The sequence below is a fragment of the Diadema setosum genome, chromosome 1 (genome assembly GCF_964275005.1).
Source record: "Diadema setosum chromosome 1, eeDiaSeto1, whole genome shotgun sequence".
Taxonomy (NCBI): Eukaryota; Metazoa; Echinodermata; class Echinoidea; order Diadematoida; family Diadematidae; genus Diadema; species Diadema setosum.
The window spans coordinates 3,945,317-3,973,018 of NC_092685.1; the positions used below are offsets into that span (position 1 = coordinate 3,945,317).

Sequence of the window (27,702 nt, forward strand, 5' to 3'; positions counted from 1 at the left end):
GTTTGCAAAAGGGATAATATATGACCTTTAATGTGGAAATCAACTAAATGTTCAAGTCAACTTCTATAAACAGCATAAAATCATGCAAACATAACACTGAAAGCTTTTGTTTATTTAAATTTGGTTTTAAAGAAAGGAAATTAGTGGAACTTGAGAATTTCACAAATATTTTTCTTCTTGTATGAACCTCTCTCAGGTAGTTTCATTTTACTGTGCATCTCCTTGAGGAACACCCAAGATGCTAGGTAAACAAATATACAGGACAACCATGTAACAAGTTCTAAAACACCACAAAATTTGATCTAGAAGCTGGCATATTGTGGATCTGGTGATCAAGAATTGTTGAGCAATATATTCCAGTGGTACTGTTTTCAATGTCAAATGCATTAATATTTCATTTGCTGCACTGCATTTGGGAATAGAAGTTGCCTTGACAAGGTTCAACGTGCTAACATTCTGAATTAAGTCAATTTCAACATAGAGTGGAGTTTCCTTTAAGACTTATGACAAGGCGACAAGGTGGGAGCTACTCCTCTGCACTGTGTGTCATAGGAGGAATTTCACCTTCCTGGCTGAATACACAAGCCACTTTTGATTACTTCCTGAATGTTGCTACTTGTGTCACTTCATATTTGTCATTACTAAATACAGGATATCCTTTCAAAAATACAGAGCTCATAATCACTTCCTTGGAAAAATTATTCGTAGTTTGGTTTGTTCTTATATTTCTCCATTCATAATACACAGCATGTTAAAACAGATTCGACTACACACACATCATGCTCATCAATCAGAGTGTTGTTGTAATTTTCTCCCTTTTATTTTTGGCATGGAAATTTAAAAAAAAAAAAATTCTTGTTGATATCTATCCTTGCAAAATATACATTGTTATTAAAACACTGTTAACATTGTTAACACTGTTAACATTGTTAACACTCATCAGTTAAGGTATCGTAGTACAGTACTTTTCTCACTTTAAATTTCTATGCCCCCCCAAAAAAAAGGAAAAAAAAAGGAGATTGTACAATTTCCATTTTTCAACTGTTGCCAATTAAATTACACTAAAATTCTTCAACATACAATGTCATTGTTTTTTGCTGGAATTCCCATCTCTGAGTTTTCCTCTACAAACATTCATTCCAATGGTTTCTACCCTCGATACCTCTTTAAGAAACTTCCTGGACATCAGTTCAGTTAATTGCATAACTTTAAGGGTGCATTTATCTTAAAATTTCTGACACATTTTTAATAGAAACACCTATTTGAAATGCCATTTAAAGGGTGTTTTGAAATGCGTTTGAGACCACAATCGTCTTTCTGAGAGTAAATAAATGCCATGCCATTTTGAAATGCATTCATATCTCCGAGCTGCCAAAGTCAACTTCCATGCAGTATGCAACCCACAGATTACAACACGGGCCTTAGTTGACCTCTACTTCTCGGGGCGAACTGCGCAAAGCAGCTACGCAGTGACAACACTCGAATTGCGATTCGATGATGGTTAGATAAATGCAGCACAAGAATCGCATTACAAACCACGTTCGCAAATGCCATTCCAAACGTGTTTAGCAATGTGATTCTCTCTCGAGTTAGATAAATGCAGCCTAAATACTTCAGGTTTGTCCATTTATGGTTTTCCTTTGCCCAATTACACCTCAGTGTCTACTTTATTAGATCTGAAGAAGCAGATCATGTGATGATCTTCACAAATGTGATAGTAATCAAACTTACTGTGAACTCTTTTAGCACCACTATTTTCTACCAACCAATGAAAGAGCAGGAGGCTGATCTTGATTATAAATACATTGCCATAGAAACCTATACTCTGCTCTATTTTTTTTTCTTCAAGTATAGATACAGTAAAACCCTTTTTTCAGGAGGTTGTTGGTAAACTCAGCTTCTAAAGTGCTACTGCTACTTATTACTTGTGGTTTTGCGTGCGGGTGATATACATCAGAGACTTTGGTATACTGAGATACGACTCAGAAGGAAATATCCGCTTGCAGTTTCGCTGGAAACTTGACAAGTTTCTCATAAAAACTCATCACTGCACGCTGCTTGGTGCTTGTATACAATACACACATACTTTATGAGCAAACCCAAGATAGCTCGGAAACTTTTTTGGGGGTGTATTTGCTCTAATGCAAAGACTTTAGGAAATCAGGAAATCTTAAATCAGCCTTGTGTTAAAAAAAAAATAATAATAAATAAATAAAAAATTCATGTTAAATGCAAAACCAGAAAAATTCACAGCGTGGAACTTCGTAAATTTGGGCCGATAGCTGTTATCGCAGGTGGAAACTTTTGCAAATTGTGACTGGCATTCAGTGCATTGTGTGGACAAAACTTTCATGCCGAGTTTTGTTTTTTTTTTTAAATCTTGGCTCCTCACAAAATTTGTTAATGTTTTATGCACATGAAAATTTCTGGTTTTACAGTATTCATGGCCTTCAAGTCATCTGACTAAAGCATGCCTTATAATCATTTTCATCCCATGTCTTACTAACATTCTTTGCATTATAATGAATGTATTATATCTTTATCTCAAGGCAACATCATCCTATGACATAATGGCCTAACAATGAAAACAACAACTTCAAATTTACATTTACAGCTTCTAATTTAATACTGGTCTGATTCCTCAATTTTCCTTTTAAGGACAAGAAAGGTTCATTAATACTCATTTTGTCCGAGCATGCAGGCACAGCAACATTTTGTGGCCGAGAAGTCCTGTGAAAGGCAAGTGGTATAGTAAATGCCTTTCTCCGTCTTCAAGGCAAGGCTCATCAATTTGCCTGTAAGTTTACCCCATGTGTTCTCTCCCTCTCCGTGCCCCAATGCTCAATTCATCATCCATGAAAGTAAAGCAAGCAAACAACTCTCTGCTATGTGTCATCAGGACCAAATCATCTCCTCATTTCAATTCCCTTCATCAGCATTTTCACTTTTTTTTTTCTCTCATTCACATATAATTTTTCCACTGCTCTCTGCGCATGCTTCCTGCCTTGCTACGTTCGCGTGAAGACGAGAAAATATCACCCAATTTGAGGTAGCATTCATCTATGGCAGGACACCCATGCCTATTTTTGATCATCCTGATGCACTTGTCGCATCACGGCCCCACCCTATGACTCACTGTCTTGTTGAACATTGGATTTATCATGCAAGAAGCAGGCTAGGGGAACATCTTCAGCTGGCCCCAGGGATACCTCTTGTGCTTTGTCTATTTGGCTGTCTACATCCTGTACTCACAATAAAACTCATAGGATGGTCCCTTTCTCTCATTACTATCCTCACCTCCATTCAGCCAGTTCTCAACGGGGAGGGGATGAGGAGGTACTAATTTTCATTAAGATTTTTGGGAAACCTGATAAGAATTAATCAATATTCTTGCTGTTTTGTTCACTGATTAGCACACATGCTGGAGTGCTTTCTTTGCTGATTGGTACAGATGTCTGGAAACTACGTTATATCTGTCAGTGATTACAGATTACCTAATTCACCTAATCCCTTTTGTGTCACAATGGCTTTAATGATTCTCCTTGGACTGAGGCACATTGCTACACCTCAATGAGCTTACTAATCTACAACTAGGTCAAGTTTGCATGGATTACTAAATGCTCATGGGCAAACTTGGTATTGTACCCAGGCACATTAAGGGTTGAAGAACAATTAACTCACTGAGGACTGTTTGATTTGCTATAATATACATTTCCCATAGACACCTGCTCGAGTATTTTCGGGACTCGTCCTCAACGAGTTAAAAGCACGTGACTTTGGAGAATGCATGATGGAAAAGAAATAAGACATAGGAGAAAAGGGTATTGTTTGTGATTGATTATTGTTTAAGTTCAATTAATATGAAGTGAAGTAACAGAGGAATGTAGAATTGTATCTTCAAATGTAATCAACTGTCAACTGACAAAAAGCATCTGTTTTGTCCCCTAATATCTTCCTACAATTCTCTCTCTCTCACTTTCTTTCTCATCTGTCTTGTTGGCCATCATTCTTGTTTCTTGTTTCCTGATGCATCCCTGTCCCATCCAAGGATGAAATATTCATCCTTGGACGACACCCACGAGGGCATCTGATGTCTGGATGATGGGAGATTCTGGGATGAGCTCCTCCGCTCATCCCACGGTGGAAGAAAACAGGGGAGATGATGATGACTTGTGATAGGTGTTTGCCTGCTACTCTCACCTTAATTTGGGATGCACACACAACAGCAGGAAGCGTTGGCCTGATTAGTGCAAGGCTCACCACTGGAAGTCATACGGCCCCGGTTTGATTCCTTTTGACAGCAAGCATACCACACTGAAGTGGCTAATGCAGGCCCTCCCTGCTTTCACAAAACTCGGCCACACAAAAAAACAAGCACCTAATGTGCTTTTGAATCACGACACACCCAGAACTTGCCCTTGTCAAAACACCATCTCTCCTGCTCACCATGCTGCCTTCATGTTGTCTTCAAATCCTACTCACATTTTTAACACAGAAGTTACTCTTGATGAGCTTGAAGAAGGGAAGCCTACTGTAAAAGTGAAAATTTTTGCGCATTTCACGCAGCCAGAAGCTAAGGCAGAAATAAAAGCACATATTGCTCGGCATATGTTCCAGTAATTAATGTCTTGATTCCGCAGGATTGAAAACATTCAAAACTCTTCTTTCCCGGCTGAGCACCAAAAATTACTGATGCAAAAATATTCGCTCCTACAGTAATACAAAGACATCTGGTAAATGCCAGTATATTTCAAAATCCTTGAGGGAAGAACCCCACTTTAAAACTAGACAAAAGGTGTCAAATTACTAAAGACCAAGAATGTCAGGATGGAACATCTATGTGTCATACATTATGAAATTGTGTATACTCTACATTTCACTTCCTTCAATGGCAGCATCCAAACAGTTTGCTCAATTAATCCTCACTGTGCACTCAGTAACTGGCATGGCATTCCTGTTGGACTGTGGCACATTGCTACACCTGAGTGGGTTTGCTAACTTGACAACTAAATCATAGGTCAAGTTTGGATGGATTACTGACAGCTGATAAAAAACCTTGACAAGTTACGCTAAATGCCTGGGCACATAAGAGATGACTTTAAAATTTCACTATGAGATCTATTTGTTATGAAAACATGCATGAATTTACAAAATGCAGCTAGTAACCAATGGTTTTTGCCCAGATCTCTAAATGAAAATAATTATTTGTATTTTTCCCCATACCATTTCACCTGTTATTTCCCAGCATTTTGCCCCCTCTCCAGCTTCCATCTCTATCTACTCACCATCCAGCATCTTTGAGAAGACTTCAGGGCATGTGGAAGGGATGGGCAGCGTGAGCTTGTTGACTGCGATTCCATAGGCAACTGCCAGCGTGTCGATTCCTTTGTAGGGCACCTCACCAGTAAGGAGTTCCCACAGCAAGACGCCAAAGCTAGCGAGACATAAGAACAATAGTAATTCGAGGAGGTTATTGTAATACGAGAACAAATTGAATTCTGTAATGCTTCATTCTCCATAATTTTACACCTTACGCATCACGCAATGGATAAAACCTGCCAGCAATTGAGAGTGGTGTCTCTATTCAATGTAATTGTAATCACCACAAACACGCTTTGTTACTGTCACACTTTTTAAATGCAAACTTTTGTATGATTAATATCTTTACACAGCACCACTTTTACTGAACTTCATTTCAATAAATTTAAAGGACTGTACATCTTTTTCTACTTTTAAAACATTTGTGTGTTGTTATTCTCATCATGCTGGGCCAGTAAAGGGCAAAATTCCTACACCTTGACATCATATTCTACATCTATAGTATCTGAGAGCAACTTCCAACCCACACCCCCTCCCCCTCCCCCCCCCCCCCCCCAAAAAAAAAGATGTTTATGCTGTGGGCAATGATATGAATAACACTGGCTGATGTTTGACATGCACTACCCCAATTATGATATTTCATAATTACACTGATAAATATGCCAGTAATCTTATGGCTGAACTATCAAAGCTTGATAGCTAGATTATTACAATTTCATAACCTGTCATCCCTGTTTCTTAATTGATTTCCAAGGCCAAATTACCCCATCAGGGAAAACAAAGCAGACTGAAAAGGTACTGTTTTATCAACATCATCTTGAATGGGTAATTCATACTTTTCTTTGACAAGTGCATCTTTCCATTTACTTTTTTATTCAACTTAATTATAACCTCTGAAGCTTCAAAAAAGGTTTTGATAGGGCTCTAATATTCACATGAAAAATGTTGGCAGTATTCTACATAAGTTACTTAAACTTTCCCTCATTTTCCAGAAAGAGAAAATTATAACAACATACAGCGCACAACATGATGTACTTTCCATTGCTATCCAGATGTTTTCCTACCACTAGAGAGCAACTTGATATTCTGCTTCACACTCACAATCTAATGGAAACCCATTCTTTGCATACATTCAAAGCAAAACCTGATGTGCAAACACAAATGAAATGTTTTGTTAAAGAGAAACTGTTCAAATTGTGTTCTGAAATGGTTTGTAACACACATTCTCTTATATGTTCTAAGTCAATAGAACATGCAGAAACAGCATAATCCCCAAGCTTTTTGCTACTTAAAAACTACCAATATAATGGTCCCCAAAATACACAAAAGCGATCTACCTTTGTATAAGACCATAAAAACATTCAATCATACAGTGATTTTTACTTTCAAACCTTAGCTACCCAAATGTTACATGATGCCTTCTTTTACTGCTAAATGTGGCAAAATATAATTCATGCCTTGATTTTCTAGAATACATCAGAGACATCAATGAGGAACAACAGTGGGCAGTATATTCTAGTTGTAAAGCTGGTCAATTCATCTTGCTAACAAGTATGGACATTTCTGTACAAAAAAAAAAAAGGTCACTGCTATCTTATGAACACCTTACATACTTGTCTAGTTTCAATTGAATAGTAGGTATGCTGCTCATAAGCATGAACATGTACAGAGATGCATTATCAAGATAAATCCTTACAATAAAGTTGTCAGATCAAATGCCAGCATAGAGAATGAATTGCGGTGCCCTGAAGAACTGGAACAGGCAAACAGAAAACATTGACACCGGCACTCAAGAAATACTTGCACCAGCAGCAGCAACCAAGAGATGCAGAATCATTTACTGGAAGTGCATTGACCAGGTCACATCACAAATCCCTCCCTTACTCTTTTTTTCCCCTTACCCACATCCATTCCTCCCTCCCATCTCCGTCCCCTTTCTCCTGCCGACCATCCTCCATCCGTTTGATTGAAATGTTTACAGTAAGCTATTCTGCAATGCCTTCCAGCAGCGACTCTTTTTTTCTTCTCGGATTCAAATTAGGTTTGTGTGTGTGTGTGTGTACATGGTGCTTGCACTGCACTACCATGTCCACTCTCTTGCCATGCTTCTTGGTTTACATAGGCATATCTGCACATATGATCAGTAAGCTACTGGACAGAAGTATATCAAACATGCTTGTGAAGCAAATGATGAATTCTTGTCCTTTCGACTGCATATGAAGTGGCCATAAAAACAATAAAAGAATCATATGTGACGGAAAATCAAACCTCCCTGTGCATTTTAAAGATTCATTCATACGCCACACAAAGATTTGTTTTGCACAAAAGTGATATATCAGTGAAAAAATGATCGAAACACAGCAAGAACACATACATGGATGCTCAAAATAGCTGTCTTGGTCATGTGGCTTTGGTATCACATGAGTAGTCCATATATATATATATATATATATATATATATATATATATATATAATATAACCATACACACGTATATACATGTATAGGCCTACATGCTGTAAAACGAGAAGTTTTTGCATGCATTTTAATTTGGTGAATTTCGTGAGAGACAAGATTCACTAAATTTTAAATTAAAATGCACACAAAAGTTCTTGTCTACACTACATGGATGGAATGCCAGTACATGAAAATTTCAAGCCTCTAAAAAAAGGCCACCAGCTCCATTTTGCGAAAATTTCATGCCGCGAAAATTTCATGCTCTACAGTACATTTTTTTCTTTTTCAAAGCAATATACAGTTTACTTCACTTCCCATCAAATTTATAAAAGTATTTTATTTGAACTTGAGTTGCCTTCCTACTATTAAAGTTCATATGAAATCACCAAGGCTTACTCAGGAGAATTTATCTATGGTGCTGTTGTTTTATTTAGATAATGCAAGCATGTAACATCTATCCTCATTTTTATACTTAACAAATTTTTCAGTATCACTAAAATTTAGAGGAATTGCCTTCACAAGTTTAGGGAATATTAAACACAAATGTAGAGGGGAGTGATGGGCACAGCTCTGGACAATAACAACTCATTTCAGTGTTTGCAAAACTGTATCACACACACACACACACACACACACACACACACACACACACACACACACACACAAAGTTTTATATTTAAAAGCAAAAACCTCCGCATTTTCTTTTTCAAAGCCAGTCCAATTTGTATAAATCCTTTTGATATATCAGAATGTGATACTAATATGACACACAAGGCTGTCATAAATTGTATTTAAGTAGCGTAGCAAGGCACGTAGACAGTGCTGGCTGGCTGTAAACATACTGCATGGGGCCAGGCTCAACACTGTGGAATTGAATTACGTTTCGTACTTAATCTAATCATGATTAATTTGCGACAAGCCAGTAATCAGAGCATGATTCCATAAATTCATGAGCTTCATACCAGGTACAAGGTGCTTTATCCAACATGGAGTTCTGCAACTCTTCAGCAATTGCGAGAAGTAAGAGAAGACAAGGCTGAAGTGGAAAGTCCTACAATGCAAATTAGGAAGCTTACACGCTAGCAAAGGGTAACGGAATGCTCTTTTTTTTCCTCACTAGCACATACACGTAATGATATGTGCACTACTTAGTACTAAAGCCATTTTTGCACTAATCAGGGAAATTTCAACCAAATACAATTTGAACTTTTCGATCGAAGTGATGAACAGCATACAAAAAATGATTTTGAATATGTGTAGTATGAACGCCCACTTTTGTTATGTATCCAATCATTGCCTTGTTGAGGGGAAAATGAAAAACAATAACATAAATACATCCTATAAGATGCATATATTCAATTTTGTCTTTAAAAAGTACTGGAAATGGTTGGTGAATGATGAAACTATTCATGATAAGCATTTGGACAGTATCTTTAATATAAGATGTAGCTAATCCACAGATATAGATAAGTCGTTATTCTTTAGACATGCACATTATCTTCACTACAATCCTATACAAACTCTTGACATACATGCACAGTTGTCCAAAAATGAATTCTGTAAACTGCAACTCTACTTCCCAAACAACAGTATTTCTGGGGAAAAACCTGCAAGTTACCCAGTATTTTGCATATTAATGCACAATGCATGAAGTCCACAGGTGCATTCACACATGCTGAACCAAGCAGCCTTATACATATTCATGAGTGCATGTAAGCAAGCACTTTGAAATGCAAGTGAAGTTCCTCTCTGAATAATTCATGAGGTCACCTGTCAAAGTGAGGTAAATGCACCTGGGACTGATAGAGCCCTATGGTAAAACACTGACAAACTCACAGTATGAGTCTATGCACGAATCTCTCTTCTCGCTTTACTCAAGTAGTCTAAGTTCAAGGCACTAAAGTACTTTCAATTTTGTCTAGATTTCCATACCTTGCAAATAGCTTTTCTTTTCTTGTTTAATAGGCCTATATACTTTGATATGAGTCACATGGAAGAATTATATTAAGGCATGAATCGCTGATGTATCAATTTAGATATACATTGATGACACATTAATGACAAACACATTCTGTGAGCACCTAGGTGCTCATTTACTGGTAACCCTAATACTTACAACTAATACTGTACATTCCATGCGGAAGGTCAACATTGTCCCCAAATAACTGAAGAATATATAATTCGAACACAAACATAACAAAGCCATACACACTCACAATTTGTGATTCAAAACATCTGCATTCACGTGAATGAACAAAAGCTAAGAGTTCATTATCAGTTTCTAGGGATTTGTTTACCTATCACTATTGATCAACCCTATCATATTATATTGTGAGGTATGTTCATTGAAGTACCATGAGCAACTAAATTTGGCACTTTCTTTGCAAATTAAATGAAAAATAAATGATTAGATATTAATAGTGGAAATTAGGTTGCAGTCACACAGAAATAGAAAATGTATGGAGACAAGACTAAATCTGTATGACTTTTTGCTGTAAGGAGCTGGAGGATGGACAGAGTGGTTTCTCCTGCTACGAGCAATGCATCACTGCAATCTGAAGTATCCCAAGGGGGACAGTGGCTGTCATCTCATCCTAAGTAAAGTTTTCAGCACTGACCTATAAAAGCGATATCTACACTTGCAAAGGGTCAATGATATATTAATCTCTGTGTGGGGACTAAAGATCTTCTTTTCTTTTCTTTTCTTTCCTTTTTAAACCCTGCCCATCAAAATGCTGTTAATATCTTTTGGCTCAAATAAAGAATCGGCAAACAAATTGTTTTAATGATTACTTTCCTATTTGCATGTAGCATTTTGTTTGGTAATTGCTCTGAATATGAACTGTGCAATGTAAAATAAAATGCAAAAAACAGCCATATCATAAACTACAATATATCGAGCTTGGACCCTCCTACTGTTGAAAGCACCGATATCAATGTCACTACACACAACATGCAATCGTAACTGGCGATATTGAAAGTGTTGGGACTGTCCTGCCCTATTCTGTCAAACCTTTTGATTTTTATGTGCTCTTTAGAGATTTTTATCATGAACAGATTTTTTGAAAAACAATCATGCCACAGAATGGGCTGGCATCAAGCCTCTAAAATGGCTAGAGCTATCTATCATGAGCTTTGTCAGGTTGTCCAAATAAAGTCTTCTCCACAACAGACTGTATTCCAACATCTTTCTGTAAAAAAAAAAATAATAATAATAATTAAAAATAACAACTGGTATGCTTATCATTATAGAATGTCAATGAGACAAGGATGATGATCAAGGTCTATATACAGTGTAAACATCCTTCTGTACACTGACATTCCAATTTTAAGTATTTAATCAATCACTGATGAGGTATATTTTTTACTATACTCTTTACCTGGCACATTAAATTGCATTTCAATCAACACATTACTGCTTGACATTAATCATCCATCAGTGTCTTCCCTTACATTGCTGACTTTCATTTCCATTGTGATGTTCAACAAATATAAGCCAAGTGCTGATATAACACCAAATGCATGCCACTGGCTTTGTAAAGTTCCATGAGAAATCTACAGTGTCTTTAGCTCTGCTGCTGGGAATAAACATCCTATATTGATGAACTTTCTTGATTACGGAACTGATCCTCACCTCTAGGTGTGCCACAGTGTAAACACCCTGTGTGCCACATTATTCATAGACCACACACCCATGAGTGCTTTTGGAAAGCATTCTGTTTTTTAAAGCCATGTAACATTTCATAAAAACATCTATGCTAGACAGAAAGTTGCAGAGAAAATGTCAAGTTTTACTGGATGAAATTTCATGTGAATTTTATGACAAAGCTGTGCTGTGAGTGAAGTTTTTGTCATATTTAAATGGCATTTGGTAATTAACTGATTGGTTTAGGCTGTTTTCATGTAAGGCCTATGTACTATATCAACTCCCTATTGCCAGATGTTGAACTGGAATCACATTGCGATACATTTATACAACTATTATCAGGAAGTTTGATACCAATTACACCGGCCAAATATATGTTAAATTGCACATTTGCCAACTTGAGGAATGTGCATTTCTTGATAATGCAGTGATTTGCCATACACAATGAAATAATTCACCCAGGACTTCCTTGTAAACCCTTTCATGAACAACAAATCCTTCCGACAATAGCACTCTGCACAACAGGCACGTTGTCAATACAGATTGGGTAACAGCCATGCCATACCCATACACACATGTTTACATGCTGTACTGCTACGATAGAAAGCTTTCTCTGAACTCATTCTAGAGTTGGTACGCCCATGGATTGGATGTGCATAGTAAATACATAGCGCAATGGTTATTTCCCAAATGATTTTGACTAACTCTGTAATGACCACTACAAATTGGTGCATAAGGTCATTGACATTGGTTTTCTTGATAGCATTTTACAAACTCTGTGTACACTATGACCATCACAAATTTGTAAACAATGTCAATGACACTTTGTTTAATATTAATTGACTACATGTTACTCTGTAATGACCGACACCAATCCGTAATTTTTATAATCCTGAAAGAGTTAATAAAAATGTTTCCTTTCAACCTCATTCTCTTTACTATGACACAGCAAGTTAATAATTCAATCACAGAAAATAATGCATTAGTCAATTTTTCTTAAATCTATTTTTTCCCCTATTCTTATTATGATTTACATAATTCAAAGAAGAACTCATTTTTTTTCCCTATCTGCAGACAAGATCGTTCACGCACACAACATTAAAAGAAAAGACCTACCACCGAGGAGACTCCAAGCCTAAAATAACAACAACATAAAAAAGAGACAGAGATGACTCAAGATGCAGTAAATAGTCACAGTCAGTTTCTTTAATGACTAGATCATCTCCTACTCTTATATTGGCCCCTTGACAGGGAATGCACCTTGTTTTTTCAGCAAATTATTGTCATTAATGACCAGTTGGGCCCACACACGGTTAGCTTTAATTGACTGGTATGCACTGGGCATGAATTTTATATACCGGCTTTGCCTCCTGTAAACCTGCCCTTCTGCCATAAGTAGATTCCTCGAAGGCGGGGTGAACACTGGCACGGTCAATACTGTGACCTTGAGATGGTGCCACATACAGTCCATCGAAAATAAATCTATCGCGTGATTCAAGTCAACTCAGTGTGCATTTGATACCACGTTAGCTGGATTTAAAGTCTATCCATGGCAGATTGGCTGCCCACATCTTCTGTGCATTGCCAATCCATTGCATTATCACATGGGGAAATTTTCATATATTCTCTAACAATTTCAAAGAGTAGTTAGGCCCATATCAGCAGTAGTTAATAGTAGTGAAAAGGAAACAGTAGACAGTAGTATAGTTTGGTAACAGATATACACGTGTGTAATTCAAGTGAAACAAGCAAAAATACTTTCGACAATTAATAACATGATAGTAGCCATCAATCCCAACACTATAAGTGTGTGATCAGTAGACTAAAGGGGCTGGCAACTGAAACAGATTGCTCTTTAAAAAAAAAAAAAATGCTACCAAACCAACCACATGAACATGACAAAATTTTGACATCAGGAAAAGATGTGTGGGAGGACAGAGTATGGGGGTGAATTTGTTTTGTTTTTAATCTTAATACAGTTAAACTCGCATAAGTCGATCTTCTCGGGACTGAGCAAAACACATCGACTTAGGCGAGTTTCGACTTGTACGTAAGTCGAAAAAAATCGACTTAAAGTTACACCACACGTACATATGTATAATGTACATGTATGTTGTCTACTCTGGAGCCGAGAGCTGGAGCGGTGTGCCCGATATTTGCCCTTCAGCAAGACACTTTATCCACATTGATGCAGGCCAGGGCTCCACACTAACTTTTATTTTGGTGGCCCCAAAATGATTGATTTTTATTTTTTGGTGGCCCGAACAAAAAAAAAAAAAAAAAAAAAAAGCAAAACTAAATCGGTCCTACGTTCGGTCCGAAAGTTACCGTTATTTATTTCTGATTGTAAAAGCAATCATCCACCATTTACAAGTATTTTAACACCTTCCGGAGCCGAATGTTGCCGTTAATCATTTTCAAATGTAAAAACAAGCAACCGACATTCATTCTAGGATCTTACGGAGCTGAATATCATCCTCATTCATTTCCGAACGTGAAAGCAAACATCCGCTTCTTATTTCATCATCTAAATGAGCCGATTGATACCGTTAATCATTTCCAAATGTAAAAGAAACAATCTGTTACTTATTTTAGCATCGTACGGAGCAGAATATTACCGTTATTCGATCTCCAAATTCAAAAGCAAACACCCGACATTTATTTTATGATCGTAAGGAGCCGAATGTTACTGCTGTTCACTTCCGAAAGTGAAATGAATCATCTGACATTTATTTTGGCATCTTCAGGAGTCGAATGTTACATGCTATTTACTTTCGAACGTAAAAGCGAATTTTCGGCAATTATTTCATCATCGTACTGAGTTGAATACTATAGTTATTCATTTCCGAACGCCAAAGCAAACATTCAACATTTATTTTAGCATCTTCCGGAGCTGAATGTTATTGCTATTTACTTTCGAACATAAAAGCAAACATAAGACATTCATTTTATCATCGGACGGAGTTGAATACTATTGTTATTCATTAATAATGTCAAATATAAATAATATCAAACATTAACTTTACCATCAAACGCAGCTAAATGTTACTGTTATTCATTTCGAAATTTAAAAGCAAACATCCGACAGTTATTTAGCATCGTATGGAGAAGAATATTACTGCTATTCACTTCCGAACGTAAAAACAATCATCTGACATTTATTTTAGCATCTTCTGGAGCCGAATGTTATTGCTATTTACTTTCGAACGTAAAAGCAAACACCCGACATTTATCTCATCGTCGTATTATTGTTATTCATTTCCGAACGTCAAAGGGATAATTCGACATTTACTTTAGCATCTTCCGGAGCTGAATGTTAATGTTATTTACTTTCGAATGTAAAAGTAAACATCCGACATTTATTTCATCATCGTACGAAGTTGATTATTATTGTTATTCCTTTCCGAACCTCAAAGGGATAATTCGACATTTACTTTAGCATCTTCCGGAGCTGAATGTAATTGTTATTTACTTTCGAACGTAAGAGTAAACATCCGGCATTTATTTTATCATCGTATGGAGTTGAATATCATTATTTTTCATATCCGAACGTCAAAGCAAACATTCGACATTTATTTCAGCATCTTCCGGATACTTTTTTTTTATCCTTATTCATTTCCGAACGCAAAATCAAATCCCTGACATTCCATAAGTATAAGCAAACATCCGACATTTATTTTAGTATTATAAGGAATCGAATATTACCGTTATTCATTTCCAAAATTAAAAGAGCAAACATCTGACATTTATTCAGCATCTTATGGAACCGATTGTTACCGCTTCATTTCCAAAACTGAAGGCAAACATTCGGCTTTTTTGGTGGCCCGGCGTGCGTTTTTGGTGACCCCGGTCGCAAATTAACCATTCGCGAAATCGTGATTCGATTCGCGAAAAGACTCCGCTAAATATAAGGCATAGATCGCTACACTCGGCAGGGGCTACGTCGTCCTTTCACCAGGTCTCGTTACAAAACCAAAATCTCGCGTGAGTTCTTGCGTTAACTATCGTTAATGTTAACGAAACATCGTTAATTTGCGCTAGGGGTCGTTACTCATCGTTGCTACAAACGTTAATTTTCCCGATCGTTAGTTTGCGTTACTAATGATTCAGGTGAAACCGCTTGCGTGAATGAAACGTTAATCATGTTTATTTACGCAGTTTCTTTTGGTATACTAGTAATATATGGTAGCCCTACTACATATCGACCACCCTTATTGAAACCGACCGCGTATAATTCGCGCACTGAACACTTAGTACGCACTTCTCTGCGCGCATAAAACATAAAAATGGATTGGCTTTGAATGTAGATTAGGATGGTGTGGGAAAACGCGATAATTCCCTGTTCATTAATGGTTTTAATCAAGGACAAAATTTCGAATGAATATTTTCACCGAATCGTAATGACAGCACAATATAATGTCTATGGAAGTTTCTAAAAGGCTTCTAAAAAGCTTCGTACAACACGGTGTTCAATACGACTCGGTTTACGTGCATTGTCAATGCAAAATCAGCGGTCGATCCTAAAACGCGATTTACCGCGGGGAGCTGAAACGAGGCCACGCAAGTTCGTCGGCGATATTTTTGCACTGAAACTTCGAATCGAAAAGAGAACAACGGCATTTGATAGAGCTGGATTTTCTCAATCACGTAGGTCAAGTTTTTTACGTGAATTTCAGTGTTAAATATTCTTATCAAGCAAATAAACATTAGGCGGTCGATTAGTAGTAGGTCCAACCCTACTGTATGTAAACAAAAACTGGCGTCTCGTGATTTTGACAGTGATTTATTACACAATAAAATCTTATTCGACTTAGGCACAGTGAATTCAATGGCTTTTCCGTGAAAGTGTTCTTGGAATTTCATCGACTTAAGCGAGTATTCGACTTAAAAAATTCGACTTATGAGTGAATTAATACACGTAAGTCAATGGGGAAAAATCGGGACTTTTTAAAATTATCGACTTGCGCGATTATTCGACATATGCGATGTCGACTTAGGCGAGTTTAACTGTATTTCTGATCACTGACATATTTATTTTCTGTAGTTTGTTTGTTTGTTTGTCTGCTGAATCTTTGATATCACTGGCATGTTAAGTGTCTGCCCAAAATAATTATGATTGAAAGGAAATATTCATGTTGTGTCAAGTTTTTCGATGGTTTCTCTAAACAGCACACAGGCTGTAGAATGGCATATTGATCATGACATCCCCTTCATACAAATTGACTGTGGACCTGCGTCACACAAGGGACTCTGGGTGAAAAATGAAGACCATAGATTCGTGCATCAAACCTGTAGAATGCTAATTCTACCCATAAAATGATTAGTATTTTATGCTCTCCCCTAACTGCCTATCATAATGATCGCAAATGAAATTTTGTGCATCATCCTTCTGTATCCCAGTGCATGGTAAAATGGCATGCCAACCTACATGTATGCTATGCTTCCACACTAGACAACAATCTCTCTAGAAAAAAATTCTCTGAAATTATGGCTCTTTAAGAGTGAGCAAAATTAAGGGCATTGTACTTACAAGTAGGAAGTGCTTTTTCATTTTGGTGTGAATGTAATACACTGCAATACGTTGATGCCAGATTTACTTTTGACACATGATCTTATGAGGTCTGACTATCTCAGGAGTTGGAAAGTGCAACATCAGTTATCACATGTGCTACAATTTATTGCACTACTTTTCTTCACTTCTCTACTACAGACTCTACAGTGTTAAACAGGCAAAGCACAGTGACAAGTTGAAGGTTATGTACTTCCCCTTGCCCAAGCCAGAAATGGGCACACTTGGCGGACAATGAAATCATGCAGTCACCAAGAACGGTTTCATTGGTAACTCACAAACTGCTGTTATTTTAGGTGGCCAGCAAGAATATCTCACTTAATTTGTCAGCTATTTACATATGAACATGTTCCGCAAATGTGTGGATGTCACTGATTCCACTACTTCTGTGTACATAACAGCATGCCACACTTGTCATTTGGTACATAACCAGTAATATGCTATTTGCCACTGATGATATATTTCAGTCTACAATAAAGGAATGCAATCCACATTTCAAAATAATCTACAGTCTGCCATGACAAAGTGTAAGAAAGTTGGAATGTAACTTCTATCCAGCACAACTATTTGCTCATGAAAGCACTTGCCCCATGAAAATGTAGGGTTCTTAAAGAATGAAACAAAAAACAAAAACAAAAAACAAAACAAAACTAGAAAGGCACTCAGAGAGCGCAGACCTCTGCTGACAATTTTCCAATTTCCAAAAGAAGTCTTTTGCTTAAATGTCATTAGCTTTCAGCAGCGCAGTATCTCATCGGAGCAGAATACGCGCTTCAGTGTGCGTATGCAAACCTTGAATATGTTCAGCTTGAACTCCTAAGTTCATTGACCCTATATTGTATCTGTCAGAAGATGAAAAATCCTTCAAAAATTCATAAAAAATCCCAGACCACTACCAAAATTCAATCATCTGTTGTTTGTGTCATTATCAACTTTTCCCGCAAGTTTCATCCATATCTTTTCACAACTGTTTTGAGTTATTTTGCACACAGACAAAGACGAGAACATAACCTCCTTGATGTGGAGGTAATAATCAAATATTTTTACCACGCAAAAAGACATAATAACAAGGAAAAGTAGAAATTACGCGGTGCGTAATATATGTCCCCGCCGAAGTAGCATTTAGTAGCAAAATGTACAATATAGGTAAAAAGATCAAGGTCAAAGGTCAAAGAAGTCAAAGGTCAAAATTCTATGTAGAAGTTTTGAAGCCCTCACCTAGTGCCATCACATAAAGCAAACGGAATCAAAATCGGGTTAGAAATGGCGAAGGAGTAGCATTTTGTAGCCAATGTACAATATAGGTAAAAAATCAAGGTCAAAGGTCAAAGAAGTCAAAGGTCAAAATTCTGTGTAGAAGTTTTGAAGCCCTCACCTAGTGCCATCACATAAAGCAAACGGAATCGAAATCGGGTTAGAAATGGCGAAGGAGTAGCATTTGGTAGCAAAATGTACAATACAGGTCAAAAATCAAGGTCAGAGGTCAAAGAAGTCCAAGGTCAAAATTCTGTGTAGAAGTTTTGAAACCCTCACCTAGTGCCATCACTTAAAGCAAACGGAATTGAAATCGGGTTACAAATGGCGAAGGAGTAGCATTTTGTAGCAAAATGTACAATATAGGTCAAAAATCAAGGTCAAAGGTCAAAGAAGTCAAAGGTCAAAATTCTGTGTAGAAGTTTTGAAGCCCTCACCTAGTGCCATCACATAAAGCAAACGGAATCAAAATCGGGTTAGAAATGGCGAAGGAGTAGCATTTTGTAGGCAATGTACAATATAGGTCAAAAATCAAGGTCAAAGGTCAAAATTCTGTGTAGAAGTTTTGAAGCCCTCACCTAGTGCCATCATATAAAGCAAACGGAATCAAAATCGGGTTAGAAATGGCGAAGGAGTAGCATTTTGAAGCAAAATTTTTAAATCTTTTTAAAAGTTATTTGAGTAATCGTAAGCAGTTTGTATCAATTGATAAGAATGTTTCTGAATATAAAAACATAAGATGTGGAGTGCCCCAGGGATCGATCCTTGGGCCTATTTTATTTCTTTTATATATAAATGATTTGCCGAATGTTTCTAATATTTTACAATGCATTTTATTTGCCGATGACACAAGTATATTTTTGTCTCATGATAATATGGATTCTTTACAAGAGGTTTTTAATAAGGAATTGCAATATGTTACAAGTTGGCTGCGAATGAACAAATTATTAATCAATATAACAAAAACTAATTTTATGACATTTACAAAGAAAAAAATTAACATTGATACTGTATCTATTAATATGTGTGGTTCTCAAATCATGCAAGTTTCCTCACTGAAATTTCTTGGAGTTTTTATAGACACTAAGTTGAATTGGTCAAATCATATTAATTATATTTGTAATAAATTATCAAAAAATATTGGTGTAATGTACAAACTTAGTTTTCTCCCGAATTCTGTTTTGAAATCAATTTATAGTGCTATAATTTTACCTTATTTGTATTATGGAATAATTGTTTGGGGTAATGCTCATGAATGTCATATTCAAAGACTATTACTACTTCAAAAACGTGCAATACGAATCATTGCCCATGCCTCTTATCTTGCCCATACCCCACCACTCTTTTTATCCCTGAAAATATTGCAGTTGAATGATATGTATAAATACCAAGTGGGGATTTTTATGTATTTATGTAAGAACTTTATATTACCAAAAACTCTTTTGGACTTTTTCACATACAATAATCAAATTCATAATTACAATACGCGAACCGCGAGTGATTTTCACCTACCTCTATCTCGTACATCTTTTTATCAACGATCTATTCTTTACAGTGGTCCTATTCTGTGGAATTCTCTCCCCTTTGAAATACGCAATGCTAACTCATTGAATATATTTAAGTCTGGTTATAAAAAAATTCTCTTCAATAATTACAACCAAATTCATTTAAGTTAGATTATCAGTTTTTACCCTTTACGTTTTGAGACATCAGGTGTTTGTTATTGTCGTTGTGTGTTGATTGTTATGTCTTAGTCTTGTCTTGTTCTTATGTTTTACTAGTCTTGCTTCGAACACATTGGTAACAGAAATTTAACGAGTGTTTTTAGGTCAGCTGAAAATAAGGGACATTTCCTTTCTGGCTGCTGCCTACCACAGCAATTCCTTTTACACTGTTTAACTGATATTTTGTAATTGTATTCTAATGTTGTTGTATGTGTTTGTTTGTTTTTATATCTTCTTTGCTTGGTAAAATAAAGAAACTTGAATCAGTTTTAATATCAAAAAAAAATGTACAATATAGGTCAAAGGTCAAGGTCAAAGGTCACAACTGAAATTCTGTAGAGAAGTTTCAAAGCTCCCATGTAGTGCTATCATATAAAGCAAACAGAATCAAAATCGGGTTAGAAATGGCGAAGGAGTAGCATTTTGAACATTTTGATCACACACGGACGCACAGACAGACGGACAGACGGACACACGGACACACACACGTACGGAGCCCGTTTCATAGTCCCCTGCTCGAACTCGTTCGGCGGGGACAACAAAACACTGACCGATACACTTATTGTACATTGTACTGTATATATCATTTTTCTCTGGGCAAGTATTTTCTTTTTTCTATCTTGCTACTAACACACTGTCAGCCACTTCCTCAACATCTACTTACTTTTCCTATCTGTTAAAATGATGGACGCTCCATACAGACTGTAGGTAAAAACACCTACGAATTTATGCACATCTACAAACATCTGTCATTACTACATCACTACACCACCTTCAAAGGTATGCAGACAAACATGCATAGGACTCTATGTACAAGCACCCTGTTGCAAAGCCACCCCACTTTGCACTCTGCCACCTATTGTTTGCTTTGTTGCCCAACCAGTGGGCAGATTCTGACTTTCTAGCCTGGATGAGAAAAGATTTGACGTCATTAAAAAAAATCCACTTGCTCTGAACCGCCCTCAACAGAGGCGTACGTTTGGTATTTTTTCCAAGTCAGAGCTTGATAATACACTTTGCTTCTCACAAGTACAGGTCTTATATGCCCTGTTACAAGAGCTTTTTCAATTTCAGTCACAAATGTCAGAGTGAAGATGATATATAAGATAAAAAAAAGGTGATTGAACTACAGAGTATTCACATACAACGCCCATACACATTGTAAAATGATTGGTGCTTGTGTATTGCTTGAATTGTATTATTCAATCGGTTCAAAGTCTTTTCTAAGATGTTTGATACAGAAACTGCTTGTCGTGTAATGCTATTTTCAGTAGATAGATAGCTCTGTAAATGAAATAATTCCTTGTGTAATTAATACTGTACAAACCTCCTACTCAAACAGATAAATATCTCAGTCGCATTTCCTAGCGGCAACACAACAGTATGTACATAAAGTGCCTAGTTATCATTATTTAGGAAGTGATGCCCAAACATAAAATATACACAAAACATTAATTAATGAACTCTGGAAATAAAAATACAGTTGACAGGAGTAGCAAAACAAAGAAGGCAATTTACTCTTGAATATGTGATATATTAAGGAGCTTCTTTAAATGAGAGAATGTCTGTCATTACATGACATGATGCTACAGTTGTATGTCAATCTTGAAGATTTCTTTCATATTGTCAATCAAGCTTTTGTATGGGGTAGGGTAATGAAGAAATTGTTAATTATTGCTAGGCAGGATAATGGCTAAAAGAAAATAATCTGCTAAAGTGTTCCTAAACTTGTGCATGTTAGGACAACCATAAGAAATTTTACCTTTTATGTAGTGATATTTTGACAAAAGTTAGACATTTTCAACATTTTTGGGGCAGAATTGCATTTTTTTTTAAAATAAAATAAATCAGACATACCTACTGTGCATTTGCAGAAACTTTCACAACAGCCATTCTTTCAAATGAATATATATCATATTTGCTTCTTGTTTGTTGGTTCTCATAATCCCAAATGTACAGAAAAAGTGATGCTTTGCAGAAAATATTTTAGGGAATTACCCCTTCTGTTATTTCTTTTGAAACAAATTTACAATAGCTATAATGCGCTCTTTGCAGATGTAATGTGTTCACTGAACTTACCTACACTTAGTTACATTCCTCACATAGCTCTTAATTCATAGTAGTACCAAAGGTTCATTATTTGCAAATATCGGGCAGGCATTTGAACTTGCAAAATAAGAAACTTGTCACCACCCCCTCCCCCCACATACACACACACACACACAGGGGTCTCCTAAATGTGAATTAATGAGGACTTTGAGCTGAACCGTGACCAATAATAAATAACCTTACAATATGTTTCAATGACCACAAAAATCATTGCTGCTCTTCCATAAGAATACTTTGCTAACAAGGAACCTGATTGTTTTCTGGCTGTGAACCAGTTAGTGTGTGATCCATCACTGAAAAACTTGCAGAAACTATCATCTTTTATTATTGTTGTTGTTTTTGCTCCACGGCATTGTGTGTGTGTGTGTGTGTGTGTGTACCCATGCTTGCCATTGTGGCGAAAAATATCATGACATTTCACTAGCCTGACACTAAAAGCAAATTTTATTACTGCAAGACAGTACACCTACTCTTTAGCAGGCTACTACTACTGAAATAATCTATCAATCTAGAACATCTTTGATACTCCAACTGCTATGATAAATGAATATCTGGGCTGAAAGTGTGTAACGCAAAACAAACAGGAATATCTGGGATATTGATTCTCACTTTCAACAGCAAAAAAAAAAAAAAAAAAAAAAAAAAAATTGATGTCATTTATTTATATAATACAGCAAGTTGTATGATTACTGGAATGAAATTTTCAGCTACCAGTACAAAAAGGGAATCAATGCATCCGATACTTTTGAAAATAATTTTTCTTTTTTTGCATAAAATTACACACTAATTTGTGGATTCTTCACATTTGTGTCATATAAAACTTAATATACTTAACAAACATGATTATCATGTATCCTTTTTAGAACGACCAAATATGAACTATCATTTATATAGATATAACACAAGATCAAAAATTCTTGTATGTCCTTAGAACAACTAATTATCAAAGAAAACATAAATGTAACATAACAATCAATGTACTAAAAATGCCACATATGGAACAAATAGCACCCAGCTTCAGCCTATTTGAAAATGAACAAATGCTTAATACTGTATACGCCATATATTTAGCGAGTCTAAATTTTTGCGAATCGGGACTCTCCGACAATTTCGCAAGTGGTAAAATTCACGGTCGTGGAGTACTGTACTGAACGGGGAAATGTATCATGTGTGTGTCACATTCATATCTGGATCAGAGTCATTATTTTTGCGTGTCTTTAATTTTGCGAATAGCACCCGACTCTGAAATTAGCGAAAATAAAAACCTCGCGAAATATTTGTCATATACAGTATATGATGATGTTGTATTTTTGACAAATATTACAAGGTTGTAACTACATAAATAACTAGAAAAGCACTCTGAGAGCGCAGACCTCCGTCAAGCAGCTACTTTCCACTGATCTTGCTCTTCCATAGAGATCAGTGATTTCCACCCATACGTATGCATGCTGAAAAATCACCCTATTTCCCAATATAGAAGTCTTTGTTACATCATAAACCCTCAGCTGCGCGGCGCACCTCGCCCTAGCAGAAACTAGAGCATGCACTTCAGTGCGCGTACGAAAACCTCAAAAAAGCGCAGCTTGAACTCCCAAGTTCATTGACCCTACCTGCCAAAATATTGAAAATCCTTCAAAAAAAATCCATAAGAATTTCCAGATCACTACCAAAATGTTATTATCTGTTCCTTGTGTCATTCTAAACCTTCCCTGCAAGTTTCATCCAAATCTGTGCACAACTTTTTGAGTTATTTTGCACACGGAAAAACGAAACAAACTAACTAGCAAACCAAAGGTAATGAAAACATAACCTCCTCCCTTGGCGGAGGTAACAACCTTTCTTTATTAAGCTGTGTTTTTACATAGCTGTGCTTCAATGTAGCAATGACAATTTGTTCTGTTTACGTATTATCCCTACCTACCTTATACTCCCTACATTAATGAGCTTTGCTTCCACACCCTTACTTTCAAAGTGGATGGAGCCCTCCATTACTTACACAAACATGATCTGAATTCTTTCTGCCTCATTGTTGGAAGCTGTGATCAGCGTGAAGTACCCAAATCTACTTTCATAAGTGACTCCATACCCACTTATGTTTGCCCATCAGCACTTGATACTGGCATTAGGCTGATGAGCAGAGGAGGGCTGTAGCCAAGAAAATGTCAAGGCAGAATTATCACCTACCTCACACTGAGGGGAAGGGGTGGGGCAACACAACTCTGAAAGAGCTTGTTCAAATCACCATGAAGTATTCTTATCACCTGCTACGTTAAAGGAGCATGAATGCACATCATGTAGGATAGAGGATAGTCTTAACTTCTGTGCCACAACTCCTGGGCTTCTAGCTATCATCAGATTAGAGTTTATCTGTGAAGCAGGAGATGGCTGAATCAAGAGGCACACATGATCCCTGTGTGCCACGTTTGCATTATGCCACACTGAATGTCACAAGTGGTAACATCTATGGCTTTCATGAAAATAGAATTGATCTGGAGTTAAATCATGAATGACATAATGATAACACAGAAGATCAAAACAATCTGCCAATGCACAAATTAGAAGAGAAGAGCCAACTCCACTCTACCATTCCCCATAAGACTAAGAAAAGCCTTACAGAGGAACACTGCTTTTACTTCGACCTCAATTATGTTCATTTACTTGTATACTGGAGATCTCAGTATGGTGTGTACATTGAACTGGTAATTATAAGTATGTTCATGGTTTCTGCTCTTCACCAAAATCATTTGCATTCTGACCAAAAGGTGCCAAGCCAATGAAGACATCCCTACGAGAGACACTGAAGCAACCAATTACACGGATCACAACCCACTCACTGGCCAAGGAAAAGTTGGCCACCTTAAATCACACCCGAGTTTTTCACATACCTCCACACGTCACTGCTCTTCGAGAACAGCGACATCTTGATTACTTCGGGAGCCATCCAGGCATACGTCCCTGCAGCGCTCATCCGCGTTGTTTTGTACATTTCCCGCGCCAGGCCAAAGTCGGTGATTTTCAGCTGGATGTTGTACATGTTGCTATGCTCGACCTTCTGGTCAAGGAGAACTGTGAGGGAAAGAGACAACAGAAAAATAAAAGTGAGATGATGCTATGGCTTGGCACTTTGGCATTTCATCCTCTAATTCTTGGATCAGTCCAATGGATTACAGGTACAAGGTGTCATCACTATACAACGGATACCAAGATGTTATCCAACAAACTGAAAATCACAAAACATGTAGTGGAAATTGTTGGATTGTATCGTCTGAAATGTATGGATAGTGTTACAAAGTCACAAAATATGGGAGTAGCAGTAGAAAAGAAGAATTCCTTGTTATACGTTCCAGAAACATTTTCTCAGCATCAGAGCAGTCCCTAAATTTGTGATGTGACTGACAAAGAGAAAAAAAAAAAAAAAATTGGCGAAGTAATGAGCCAGTGATCAGTAACATCAGAATTAGGATTATACAGGTCAGAATTTCATGAAGGCTTGAATTATTGTTTGCACCCCTCTCCTATTCATTGTCACTCTCATCAACTTTGAGTAAGTAAACAGCCCTTTAACTGAGAGCTCTACACCAGTCCTGACTGTTCCCCAAATCAATAAATAGTGTGCAGATATGTGAGATTCCTCTCGTAATCAGTACAGTTGACTTGTACATGATTACCTTTATAAACAAAATGTTTTGCATCAAAACTTATCAAACTTGAGGGAGTTGAGAGGAATTTGAAAATGCAGTTGACAAGGGAAATCAGTTGATCGCACACTTTCATCCCTGTTGCAGAAGCAATCATTTCTAGTCATTTCATTTTTTTTGGACAAAATAAATCAAAACCCCCATAAAACCATCCACCAGGAGATTCCAAAGTGACAGCATAAATAGTAGTATTGGTATACAAACAACACAACAAGGCACAAAGGGCATTCGGCTTCAGATGAAAAAAAAAAAAAAAGCACCAAGAAATGACCTCAAAATGCCTTTGATCACTGTTTGCCACAGAGGCACAATGCCATTGTTGTTGCACTTGCAAAATTCCTGGATCACACAAAAACACACCCTCTACACTGGCTGGAATGTCAATTGTACTGCAAACTGTATGTGTATGTATGAAATGCATGGTATTCTTCTGCACAGCAGTGCATGAAGATACGTGGTGCCTTATATCATTCACACTGCAAATCTTCCCTAAAAATGTTGCACATTACAAGGCAATTATTATAAAATGACCCCCCCACCAAAAAAAAACAAAAAACACCCAACAACAAAAAACAAATCCCAACTGCTGCCTTGCAATTATGTAAAATGCAACTCTCAATAGTAAATTGTGCAGTCAGTTCCAGTGTTTCAATTCATAACATATTTTGTATTACGAATGACATTTACATGACATGTGAAACAACATGGCAGGACTATTGACATATCACCCATTAAAGATATGTTTTCAGCTGGGAAGCAGAGGGTCTTTAAACACTATACAAAAATATATATATTATATACACTGTATATGGAGCCATCTCCCTTCTTTTCCTCAATTTATCAGAGTTTGTGTTACCATGACATTTGCTCCTGTGACAATTGCTCCCATACAAGGCGTGTCTTCATCAGCCCGAAGTTTCAAGATAGCGCGCTATCTTGCGGTTACCAAACTAGTCCGATGTCAAAATAGCGCGCTATCTGTGTAGTGAAGACGCAGATAGCGCGCTATTTGATCGGGAAAATTTCCCAAAAAATCTTGGTCTAGTTCGTCAACTAGAGCGCTAATTCGTGAAATAGCGCGCTATCTTGGGTGCGTCTCCATCAGCCCAAAATTTTCTCGATCCCTCCACGCTTCTGGTTCGCCAGCTGGCAATGGAAAGCGCATGTACAAGCAGCTAGTGATTGTGTATAGTACATTACACGCACGGTGTATTCAAGGATCACATGTGTGTACTATAGGCCTACTGTTGTTGTCATCTTTAAAACCAGGGAGGTTATTTCTCTCACCTCCCTATTAAAACTCAGTGCCTTGCATGCTAGCTGGTTGTTTTTTTTTTTTTTTTTGGTAAACTTCTTCTTCTGGTCCACTCTATTCATACCTTAGCTGAAGATTCTTGCAGATTGTGTGCATTTTGGATTTGTTTAAACATTGCAATTCGTTAATTTCATATAAGATGCCTCACTGGACAGAAGAAAGAGTAGCGTTATTAATATCCCTTTGGAGAGAATTTACTGTACTGCTCACCTCCCTGGTTGTAGAATCGTACATACGGTGATATAGGAGATTTTGAGCGGGGAAATCCACTTTCGAACCGCGAGCCAGGCAGAGTAATATTGCAAAGTGCGCATGCGTCAATTTTCGGACTAATTTCCCGAAGCAGGCTGTTCGAGCTGATGAAGACGCACATTCGCTGTATCGGGCTATTTTCTAAGACCGCAAAATGTCCCGCTAGTTTGAACTTTGGGCTGATGAAGACACGCCTAAAATATCTGCAAGCTAAGATAAACATAAATTACACCCATAAACAAAACACTATCCCTAATCCTAATCCTCACATCAAACCAAACCTAAAACCCTATCACAACCCTAACCCTAACCCTAAGTCCTTGCAGGAAATAAGATCGGAGCAACTACGTCAAGAGCAAA

The 27,702-nt window shown here is 37.1% G+C and overlaps 1 protein-coding gene across 1 annotated transcript in view; it reads right to left on the reverse strand.

The window, feature by feature from the left end:
* Window positions 1-27,702, reverse strand: part of LOC140246689 (mitogen-activated protein kinase kinase kinase 11-like) — an 83,207-nt gene that overhangs the window by 26,513 nt on the left and 28,992 nt on the right. The window contains exons 2-3 of the mRNA XM_072326031.1: window positions 24,963-25,143; window positions 5,286-5,434 (exon numbers count right to left, since the gene is read on the reverse strand). Of these exons, the coding sequence (XP_072182132.1) occupies window positions 5,286-5,434; window positions 24,963-25,143 (330 nt within the window). The remainder of the gene's footprint in view (window positions 1-5,285; window positions 5,435-24,962; window positions 25,144-27,702) is intronic.